General features: G+C 53.9%; 1 protein-coding gene and 1 pseudogene across 1 annotated transcript; both read right to left on the bottom strand.

Annotated features, from left to right (window-relative positions):
• Positions 1-1504: 1504 nt before the first annotated feature.
• On the bottom strand, positions 1505-3368 carry LOC146420094 (uncharacterized; annotated as a pseudogene).
• A 5650-nt stretch (positions 3369-9018) lies between these two features.
• Positions 9019-11443, bottom strand: LOC146420093 (inositol 1,4,5-trisphosphate receptor-interacting protein-like 1). Its single transcript, XM_085048651.1, has 2 exons — positions 11248-11443; positions 9019-10946 (listed from the first exon to the last, which is right to left on the bottom strand). The coding sequence occupies exon 2, from the start codon at positions 10941-10943 to the stop codon at positions 9441-9443; it is 1503 nt and encodes a 500-aa protein (XP_084904777.1). The 5' UTR covers positions 10944-10946; positions 11248-11443; the 3' UTR covers positions 9019-9440.
• Between the last annotated feature and the right edge of the window lie 316 nt (positions 11444-11759).

Raw genomic sequence — 11759 nt, 5'->3', positions numbered from 1 at the left:
TAGTTGAAGTTAAATAATAATGCCAGCTACTTTCAAATATTTCACGTTACCTTGTGTAGTTATCTGCAAAAACTGTATCATTTTAAAACACTTTCCTAATTGATATCAATGGAAGCTTGTTTAAAAAATGTTCTAGAGAAACCCTCCCAGTTAAGGCCTGGGCTCTGGCCAAGCCCTAGCCGTAACTGGTTGGGAAATATGCCATCAGTCCCAGTTGTTTCTGCACTAAAAATGTGATCGAGTCACCTTGACTCGCTAATTTGGACTTGTGAAAGCTGAACCCTCTTCCAGGTAAACTTGGAATCCTTGCCTGGAAAAGGTTCTCCAAGCCCTACCTGTGAAATGAAGTTCCCCAGCAATTGCAGTCCCTAAGTGATAGCAAAGTAGTTAAGCAATTAATGATGTATTTTCTTAAGTAAGCTTATTGTTTCATTCCATGTATTGTTATACCTTTGTGTCATTCTCACCTTCTTATAATAAGAAACACACCTTGCCAAAATCAAAAAGGGGGGGGATATAAACTCTCGCAACTAGACAATGCAATATTTGTGCAAAAAATTTTTTGTGTGTGTAAATATGTAATTTCGCTTTTTAGAACAATTATTGTTAGCATATTGACAATTCTAAGTATGTTATTAATAGAGCTACAATAGATTTTCTTCTATTAGCCCAAGACATAGCTACGAAAAGTTTGAAGAAATGTGCTGCATGAACCTTTGTGACCACTCAAAGTCCATTTCACCGACAACTTGCTAGACTGCAACATCTATCAAGACAGCTACGAGTAGTCAATGGCCTTAGACTTGCCAGGTAGCTGAAAAGTTTAGGAATCACTAAGTAGTCCAAAAACCTAATCCAAGCAACTGTATTAATTTTAATTGTAGTTTTGCTATTTTTAAAAATTTTGCAATGCATAGTGCAATGCTTACAGCGTATACTAGTAAAAACAGTCAACCAGACCTAGCTTGTGCAAAAAAGAAAAACGGGTGAATTGTTGGAACCTAGTTCACAGAACGAAGCCATATGAGTATGTTTCTTAAGCTTAATTCAACCATGTGAGCGGCTCTAAGGTGCCTTTCCCGAGAGACAGCAGAGTGTAAAGAGCCAAGAAATGTGAGCATTATAAAAGAATATAAACAAGATAAAGCAGTTACCCAGACAGAACCTTAGCTAATGCTTAGAGTGCATGGTAGAAAGCCTCAACCAATTAGCAGAGTGGACTGGACACGTGAACAGTGCTTTTTGTATATAATAATGCTTCCTTCCAAAAATAAAGTGACATGACACCGACATTTCTATGAAGATGTGTTAATAGTTGGGCGACCCCCAACTCCTCTGCATTTGTCCAGGTGGCTACAGAGAATCAGGAGGACGTGGAAGCCACCAGCCAGGTGTATTCACAGTGTTGGTAACTGGGAGTGAGGGTCACCAGGGCTCTTCCCAGTGTGGGTCCTCTGATGGGCATGAAGTTGGAGCAGCACATGAAGCTCTTCCTGCACTCGGGGCACTTGCAGGGCTTCCCTTACTGGTGGCTCCGTTGGTGTTTGGTCAGGTTACAGCTCTGGGTGAAGATCTTCCCGCACTCAGGGCACTAATAGGGTCTCTCTCCAGTGTGGATGCGCTGGTGCCTGATGAGGTGGGAGTTCTGTTTGAAGCCCTTCTTGCAGTCAGGGCAGCAGAAGGGCCTCTCATCTCTGTGAATCACCTGGTGCTGGAGGAGATCTGAGCTGGTTGGAAACCTCTTCCCAAACTAAGGGCACTCGAAGGGTCTCTCCCCAGTGTGGATCCTCTTGTGACGGATCAGGCTGGAGCGCTGGGTGAAGCTCTTCCCACATTCCCCACACTCATAGGGATTCTCCCTGGTGTGGATGCGCCGGTGCCTGATGAGATGGGATTTGTACTGGAAGCCCTTCCTGCACTCAGGGCAGTGGAAGGGCCACTCGTCTCTGTGAGTAAGCTGATGCTTGAGGAGTTCTGAGCTGGTTGGAAATCTCTTCCCACACTTGGGGCACTCGTACGGCCTCTCCCTGGTGTGAATCCTCTGGTGGATGATCAGGTTGGAGCTCTGTTTGAAGCTCTTCCCACATTCTTTACACTCGTAGGGTCTCTCCCCAGTGTGGATGCGCAGGTGGGTGATGAGGTGGGTGTTGTGTCTGAAGCCCTTCCTGCACTCAGGGCAGCGGAAAGGCCTCTCGTCTGTGTGAATCACCTGGTGCTTGAGGAGACTGGAGCTGGTCTGAAACCTCTTCCTGCACTCAGAACACTCGTAGGGTCTCTCCCCTGTGTGGAACCTCTGGTGGATGATGAGGTGGGAGTTGTGTTTGAAGCCCTTCTTGCAGTCAGGGCACCGGAAGGGCCACTCATCTGTATGAACTGGCTGGTGCTGGAGGAGATCTGAGCTGGTCAGAAACCTCCTCCCACATGCAGGGCACTCGTAGGGTCTCTCCCCAGTGTGGATCCTCTTGTGGACAACCAGGCTGGAGCTCTGGCAGAAGCTCTTCCCACATTCCCCACACTCATAGGGTCTCTCCCCAGTGTGGATGCGCCGGTGGGTGACGAGGGTGGAGTTGTGCTTGAAGCCCTTCCTGCACTCAGGGCAGCGGAAGGGCCTCTCATCTGTGTGAATCACCTGGTGCGTGAGGAGATCTGAGCTGGTCAGAAACCTCTTCCCACACTCAGAACACTCATAGGGTCTTTCCCCACTGTGTATCCTCTGGTGGACAATCAGCTTGTAGCTCTGGCGGAAGCTCTTCCCACATTCCTCACACTCATAAGGTCTCTCCCCAGTGTGGATTCTCTGGTGGCAGATCAGGTTGGATCTCCAGCTGAAGCTCTTCCCACACTCCAAGCACTTGTGGGGCTTCTCCCCATCATGAAGCTGCTCAGGAACCTGCAGTTCTGAACGCTGATTAAGGCTCTGATTGCCTTCCCGGCTCAGGGAGGGTCTTTGCTCCTCAGAGCACCCTGGGCTGGGTTTGCAGCCCCTCCTCGTGCAGCATCTCTGGGCCTTTTCCTCCCTCTCCAATTCCTGTGTCATGGAGCTGCTCAAAACAGCCTCTTCCACGAGGTTCTGCTGCAAGGATTTGTCCTCTCTGGTCTCCACCCTTAGCTCACTGCCTGGGGGAGGAAGGACAAGGAGAGGATTTGGAATTTGCCTCCATGCCACAGGGAAGGGGAAGGAGATCCCCCCAGTCCATCCCCCAACAGCAGCAGGGCTGTCCTGCAGCCAGGGGCAATGCTGGGCTGGGAGATGGAGGAGAAGAGAGGGGGAAAGGGGCAGTGACTACCTCCTCACCTGCCTGGGGGTCCTGGGGCATCTTCCTCTTCCCCGCAGCTTCCTCCTCCATCCAGCCAAGGTTTGGGAATAGGAAATCCTGGTTTGGAGAAAAACAAGGAGTGACTACCTTGGGTTTGAAGGTCACCCTGTCCAATTCATCTCTAGAAGTCACCGGGGCTTTGGGGTTCATAAAATCCTCCAGAGCACCAGGATTCAGCCCCAAAAAACACTCTCCCAGCAGTTCTCCCTCTCTGGCCTCTCCACTCTGGGGTTCTGGATTTCCCCCTGTCAGGGCTGGAGGGGTCCCATGTCTACTGGGGGTTCCCCTCTCCAGCATCCCCACTCTCCCCAGATTGATTGAGGTCCCAGGAATCCCAGGGCTTCCCCCTCTCCAAGTTCCCCACTTTGGGCTTCTGGGGGTCTGCTCTCTCTGGGGTCCTTGCTTAGGGGAGTCAATGGGTTTGGGGGTCCCAGGGATCCCCTCTCCCCTGTTCTCTCACCACGCTGCCAGGGGTTCCCCAGCTCTGCCATTGCCCCTCTCCATTCTCCCCTCCCATGGCTCTCCCAGGACTCCCCAAAACCAGTGTCCCCCACCCCCCACTGGGTCCCACATGGGCCCCACGTGACCCCAGGCAGAGCCCAACCCCCACCATGGTGGGGATCCACATCCCCCCACCCCCCACCGGGGCTCTGCCAGCACCGCCATGGGAACCCCCAAAAACACCTCCTGGGGACACCCCAATGTCCCCCCGAGGGGCATTTGCATCACCTGACTGGGGCTTACTGGGACCATGTGGGGAGGAAACTGGGGACACATTGGGAGAAACTGGGATCATACTGGGAGTAACTGGGACCATACTTTGGGCAATTGACTGAAACTGGGGTCATGCTGGAGGCAACTGGGAATAAGTGGGAAAGACTGGGATCATTCTGAGGGAACTAGAACCTTACTGGGGCAGCTGGGAGTGCCTGGGAATGACTAGGAGCATGCTGAGGGCAACTGGGATATACTGGGAATGTCTGTAACCATACTGGGCTGACTGGAACCACACTGGGAACAGCTGGGACCATGCTGGGGGCTAACTGGGAGCAAGTGAGATTGTCTGGGGCCACCCTGGGCAGGACTGGGACTACAGCAGGAGCCAATGGGGGCAAGTGGGATCATACTTGGAGGAACTGGGAACAACTGGAACTATGCTGGGGGCAACTGGGATCATACTGGGATCAGAGTGGGAGCAGCTGCGCCCATGCTGGGAGAGACTGGAATTATACTGGGATTGAGTGGGAGTGGCTGTGGGCAACTGGAATGATGCTGAAAGCAACTGTTAGGAAGAGGGAATGACTGGCAGCATGCTGAGGGCAATTGGGATATACTGGGAGAAACAGGGAGACACAGGGATCATACTGGAAGCTACAGGGCTCATGCTGGCATTGACAGGGAGCAACTGGGATCACACTGGGGCCACTGGCATCATACTGGGAGGAACTGGGATCATACTGGGATTACAGTGGGTGTCAATGGACTCTGACTGGGGCTTACTGGGAGATACTAGGCCCATGCTGGGAGCCAACTGGGGATACACTGGGAGCAACTGGGAATGACAGGGTGCATGCTGGTGACAACTGGGATCTACTGGCAGTGACTGGGACAATCCTGGGGGCAACTGAACCATGCTGAGGTAACTGGGAGTGCCTGAGAATGACTATGAGAATGTTCAGGGCAACTGGGATATACTGGGAGTGCCTGAGGCCATGCAGGTGGTGACTGGGACCATACTGGGAAAGACTGGGAATGTGCTGGGGGGAACTGGGACCATACTGGGGGCAAGTGGGAGTGACTGGGGCCCTGCTGGCAGAGACTGGCATCATCCTGGACTCATATTGGGATTGTACTGGGAGTGACTGGGACTATGCTAGGGGCAACTGGGAGAACTGGGAACACACTGGGCAGAAGACGGAGGAACTGGGAGCAACTGGGACAATGCTGGGGGCAAATTGCACCATAATAGGGAATGACTGGGAGTGACTGGGTTCATACTGGGAGCAACAGGGATCCTACAGGGAGTGAGGGGAAGTGATCAGGGTCAGACTGGGATAGACTGGGCTCATACTGGGAGTGAGAAGGAAACTGGAACCACACGGGGGGGGGGTGGGCGGGGGGGCTGGGGGGGCAACTAGGCTCATACTGGGAGTAGCCACTTGCAGGACCCGGGAGCCCTGAGCCCCTTTCCCGGCCATCCTGCCCCCAAGCCACCAGACTCCCCCACCAGGGCTCCCAGCAATCCCAGGCATTGCCCCTCGCCGATTCCCCGCTCCGGGCTGCTGGCGCTCTCCTCTCCCTGCGCTTCTGCTTAGACAAGCCGCGGCTCCCGGAGCTCCCCAAAAGCCGCTGTCCCCCCCTCCCCCGCCGGTCACCCTCTGGCCCCGGGCAGAGCTTGGAGGGCCCGGGCAGAGCCCAACCCCCACCGCGGGGGGACCCGCATCCCCCTGCCCCCCATCGGGGCTCTGCCCGCACCGCCACCGGGACCCCCAAAAACACCTCCCGGGGAACCCCTCATGTCCCCCCGAGGGGCATCTGCGGCTTGGCTTTGGAGTCCCGAAAACTCCAAACATCCCCAAAAACCCCAAACGCAGGGACCCCCGGGATATTTGGGGCGAGCTCCCCCTCCCCGCTCACCTGCGGGATGGGGGCGGCGATGCTCCAGGGGGGCTGCGAATTCAGGCAGACCAAACCGCGCGGCTCCTCACCGATCCTCCTTTGGCCCTCCTCTTCCTCTTCCTCCCGCTCCTCCCGCTCTGTCTCTCCTCCTCCTTCCCCGCCCTAATCCCACCTCCTTCTCCTCCTTGCCCCAATCCCTTCTCCCTCTCCTCCTCCTCCCTGCTCCTCCTCCGCCGTTGGCGAGTCGCTCGCAGGCCGCGGGAGGAGCGGGGATGCAGCCGGGACAGCTCGGCATGGGCAGCGCGGGGCTCTCGGCTGCTCCCAGCCCAGCGCTGGGGACAGGGGGAGCCCGGCCTGGGGAAAAGGAGAGGGAAACAGGGAAAACTGGGGGCTGCAGATCCAAAGTGGCCTTGCTGGGGAGCCTGGGCAGGGAGTTGCAGCCCTTGGGGCTCCTGGGGGGAGCCTGGAGATGCGGGAGGGGGGAACGCAGAGAGGGGTGGGGGATCCCAGCAGTGCAGCACTGGAGTGACTGGGATCATACTGGGATCATACTGGGATCGTACTGGGATCGTACTGGGATCATACTGGGCTGTACTGGGATTATACTGGCAATGACTGGGCTTTACTGGGGCACCTGGAACCTTCCTGGGGTGTCTGGGAGTGACTGGGCATGACTAGGAGCATGCTGAGGGCAACTGGGATATACTGGGAGTGTCTGTAACCATACTGGGCTGACTGGAACCACACTGGGAACAACCAGGACCATGCTGGGCAGAACTGGGACCACACTGGGAGCAACTGGGGGCAAATGGGAGTGACTGTGTCTACACTGGGGACAAGTTGGCCTAACTGGGACCATGCTGGGATGGACTGGGATGTTACCAGGGGACACTGGGTGTAATTGGGATCAGACTGGGAGGAACAAGGAACAACTGGAACTATGCTGGGGGCAACTGGGATCCTGTGGGGATGAGAGTGGGAGCAGCTGGACCCATGCTGGGGGAGACTGGGATCACACTGAGGGTGACTGGGATCATACTGGGATTGACTGGAACCATAGTGCAGGTGAACGGGAGCAGCTGGAACCACAGCTGAGTCAACTGGGAGCAACTGGAGCCATGCTGGGATCATTCTGGGAGTAACTGGGAATGACTGGGATTATACTAGGGGCAGCTGGGAGAACTGGGAACACACTGGGTAGAAGTGGGAGGAGCTGGGGCAACTGGGATTGTACTGGGGACAAATTGCATCATAATAGGGAATGACTGGGAATGGGTTCATACTGGGAGCAACAGGGATCGTAGAGAGAGTGAGGGGAAGTGACCAGGGTCATACTGGGAGTGCCTGGGAGTGCCTGGGCTCATCTTGGCTCCTACTGAGGTCCAGGGGGATCCCATTCCGTTCCTAGAGGGTGCCAGGGGGTCCCAGCGTGCTCCCAAAGGGGATCCTGGGAATTCCCAGGGATTCCATTTTCCCCCTGTTGCTCCCTCAGGCACTGTCGTGTCTCCCAACCTGCAGCTCCAGGATCTGCCCCTTCTCACAGCCCTGAGACCCTCCCTGTTTCCTGACCCTGGCAGCCCCTGGAGCCCCATTGCTGCCTGTCCCAGTCCCCAAAGCCTCCTTTCCTCAGCCCCAGGGACTGCCTGAACCCTCCTTCCTGGAGGTTCCCTTTGTGCCACCTGTAAGCCCAGCATTGCATGGGAGTTTGGGAGGAGACACAGGTGACCAAAAGTGACCCCAGGGATATCGCAGAGCACAGGACATCAGGCTCAGTGTATAAAGTGGGGGAACAAGAAGGAGGGCCGCACAGCAGAGCTCCCTGCTCCAGCTGGCAGGGCCTCAGCGCCCGCCCTGTGCCCTCCCGCCCCGATGGCCGCGCTAGGCCTTGCTTGCTGCCCTGATGGTGGCACTGCTGGCCCCCAGTGTTCTCCAAGGGCTTCTCCGGGGCACCTTCCTGCGGCCTGTCAGTCCCTGCACCACCAGAGACCTGCAGGGGCAGGGGCTGTTTACAAGGGCCTGCAGGGACAGCACCAGGGCCAGTGGCCTCCCACTGACACAGGGCGGGCTGAGGCCGCAGGTGTGGCACAAACTGTGGGCTCTGAGGCTGCTGAGGCCCTGGCCCACGCTGCCCACAGAAGCTGTGGCTGCCCCTGGATCCCTGGCAGTGCTCCAGGCCAGGCTGCATGGGCCTTGGAGCAGCCTGGCAGAGTGGAAGGTGTCCCTGCCCACGGCAGCAGCCTTGGAACAAGAGGATTTTGAAGGACCCTTCCAAGCCAAGGCATTCTGTGATTCTGTGATCACAGGGGTTGGGGCAGCTGGGCTTAGATTGTGATTAGAACCAGTTCAGCACTGCAAGTTTGGTTGAGTTCAAGGAGACTGTTGACGAGCCCAGATTGACAACTTGTGAGATTTACCAATATAGAGGTCTGGCTGAGATCAATAAAAGCTTGCACTATCCAGATTCTGCAATATTGTAGTTTATTGAAGCAATGTGTTCCAACAGATAGTGACACTATATATGGCTTTACTTGTATATAAAAATAGTATTATAGAGGGAGTATATTATATATATGTTATCTATATAATAAATAGATCTACTTTTTGAAGATCTTTCCAGACCTAAATGCACTAAGAGTGTTACTGTGTCACAACAGATAATGACAACACTAAATATGTGCTCTATTGTTATTGTTTAATCATAATTTAAAATCGTCATAGTAATACAGAATTAATATATAATCATAATTTAAAATCTTCAAATATTTATAATTATTATTTCTCATTATGTAATAATTTCAGATTTCTTACTTTTGATATTATTTAGTATATGGTTTTGTTTTCTTGTCTTTTAATATTATATATGACAACTAATGAACCATGTAATATATAATATGTATGAATTAGATATATTTATCAAGGAAATAAAAGTCTAGATACTTCTATATACAAGATTTCAGGTCAGCTCCAACACAGTTGGTACAATGCTGACCTAAAGATGTCGCTTCTGGGGACAGGGAGAGACACAGTCCATTGTCTGATCCCAGGCCAGCAGAGCTAGTTTTTCCTCTCAGTCATTTCTTCCCTGATTTTTTGTCTTTTTCTGCCCCACGTTCCCACTTCCTTCATACTGTAACTTTAGGTCCTTCCCATAGGGCTGGAACAATTGCATGTTACAGGTGGGGTTTGGTGGCTTTGGCCATGCGTGTAAGGCATGTGCTCTCTTCATCTGCATTCTTAGGAGTGGGAAAGTTTGTATGCAAGTAGGGCTTAATGCAGATCTGGGTGACTTGTTTTGGAAAATTAAATGATACCAGGAGGTAGAATAAACACTCCCGTGGTCCCCCAGCTGCTGAGGCAGCAGGAGAGGCTGTGGGACCTTTGCCAGAGTCTTTGCATTCATCCTCCTCTCCTTTAAGGAGCAGATTTGTACAATGAGCTGCTTCTCTGCCGCCAGCTGTGAGCATCTCAAGCACAGCTCTGTGCAGGAGAACCTCTTCCAAGGTGTCAAGGCTTAAGGATTTCCAGGAGACGATGTTGCAGATCCAGGTACTGACTTATCACCTGGGAATGGGCAACCGGATCCACGGCCATACGATGGAAGAGATTGAGTGTCTCAGTCGTTTGGACATCTGGGGGCAAAGTGATCTCCTCAGGAAGCCTCTGGTTGCCCACAATAAAGTGGTTCAGACGTTTGTCTTCCAGGCTTAAGCGCAGGCTGTTGTTGATATCCACAATTCGCCTCAGGAAATGTCTCATTTGCCACTGTGACACCGGTACAGCGTTCAGGAGGTGCATGACAATGGTCTTCATGGTGTAGCTGGAAAAGCCTAGGCCCTGCCGAAGACAGGTGAAGAACTGCAGGTACTTGAGGTGCAAGCTGTAAGGGAGAGCCTGCCTGGCAATGTGCCTGAAGAACTTCATCTCTGCCACGGCGAAGGTCTCGAGCCACCTTGTTCTTGGGGTGAGGGGCTTTCTAGACTCGCTGCTAACAAAGACGTCTGAGTCGCCTCGCTGCACCCCAAAGAGCATCTCAATCCTGAAGCTTTTTCTGCCGTTGGTCACCTTGAACTGGCAGGAGCGTCTGGAGGGCAGCAGCACTAGACGCCAGTTGTGTGACTGAGGCAAAGCTGGCCAGATGGCTCTCAGCAGTTGGTAGAACCAGAGGCCTGTTTTCTGCACATCAAGGTAGGAGCCGGTGCACAGGGTGCGAAGGAGGCTGGGATCCTGATTCCTCCTCAGCTCCTCCTCAGGGTGGTGCAGGAAGCACAGCATGTTGTCAGCCTGCTGCTCCCTTGTGCAGGTGCACTCCAGCTCCACGCGGACATGGAAGCTCCTGCCGGGCCTCCACATTGCATTGGCCAACTCCAGGTGGAAGGAGTGCCCTTGGGGAGGAGTCATGGGTACGAGAAAGCGATACACAACATCCTCCTCTCGGGCAGTCCAACCTTCAAAGGCATTGCCCACCTGGATGGCTCGTTGCAGCACCGGGTAGAAACTGTTTGACAAGACGCGTCCAGAGAAATTGATGAATCTGTCCATCAGGTCAGTTGTCCACATGCAGCCTGTCTCCAGGTCCTGTACAGGCCACTGGATGCGCCACAATAGCCTCCATCCTATGAACACGTGAATAACATCGTGTACTACATTTGCATCTACCATTCCGAATGCATTTCCACCATCATTTTCTTCTTCATGCTCCTGTCTCCTCAGGCTCCTTTCCCTCCAGAAAAACCATAAGACCAAGAGAGAGACCAAGATGACAGGAAATGGCCAGAGCTGCCAGTACTGCAAGGCAGACCCCAGCAGGTCTCCCCAGGCCCAGCCACTCTGCTCCAGGAGTCTGAGCTGCTCCAACTCTTGCTCCAGCCGAATCCTCTCCTCTTCCAGGTGCTTTGCACGCAATTCCACGTGCAGTCGCAGTGTCTCCACATCCATAGCACCATCCATGGGCTGTGGGTACTGAAGAAGGCTATGCAAAGCAAGGACCAGGAATATCCAGGACTCCATGGTCTGCAGGAGGATGGAGAGAAGGCCTTGAGTGGGGCTGGGAGGGAGGCAGCTGGCAGAGGGGGCAGCAGGGGCAGGAATCACAGGGATGTGGGGGCAGGAAGGAAAGGGCCCCAGAGAGCTGGCAGGAAGCAAGGCCTGTCCTGCTGCCCCAGCAGCAGCAGCAGCAGCACTGTGCCCTGCCCAAGGCTCCCCTGTGAGGGGCTGTCCCTGCATGCATGGGGAGAAGCCACCCGCGGGTGCAGCGTTTCTGCCCCAGCCCTTGTCCAGCCCAGCCTCCCCTCCACCTCCAGTGTGCACTCACCACTTGCCCAGGCTCAGCCGGGGCAGCGTTGTCTGCTGGGGCCTTTTATATCTGCCCCCATTGTGACATGTCCCCTGTGATGTCACAGGTGCCACAGCGCATCACAGCCAGGCCAGCCCCACTCTTTGTCCCCAGCCCAGCTCAGCCACTCAGAGTGGCTCTTGTTCATTGCTTAAGGCTGCCTTTGAGTAAATGTTCTTCAAAGAACTTCCTTCTTTTAAATCTTTCTGAGGGTGGTAACTCTGCTATTTCATAGGGCAGTCTGTTCACAACCTTGATATCATTTTTGGTGAAGGAATAGAGATCAAATCTAAACCTCCTGTGGAGTAACTTGAGGTAGTTTCCTCTGGTCGTATGGTTGGTTTCCTGGGAGAATACACTGACCCCACCTGGCTACAACCTCCTTTCAGGGAGCTGGAGAGAACCATAAGGCCCTCCCTGAGGCACTTTTTCTCTGTGCTAAACACCCCCACCTGCCTCAGCCCTTCTTCATCAGACTTGTGCTCCCCACC

Source organism: Lichenostomus cassidix, unplaced genomic scaffold, assembly GCF_008360975.1.
Source record: "Lichenostomus cassidix isolate B80296 unplaced genomic scaffold, HeHo_3.0 HiC_scaffold_732, whole genome shotgun sequence".
In the NCBI taxonomy this organism is placed as follows: domain Eukaryota; kingdom Metazoa; phylum Chordata; class Aves; order Passeriformes; family Meliphagidae; genus Lichenostomus; species Lichenostomus cassidix.
Note: the sequence above shows the minus strand (reverse complement) of the source record. Positions and strands in the feature narration are given on the sequence as shown.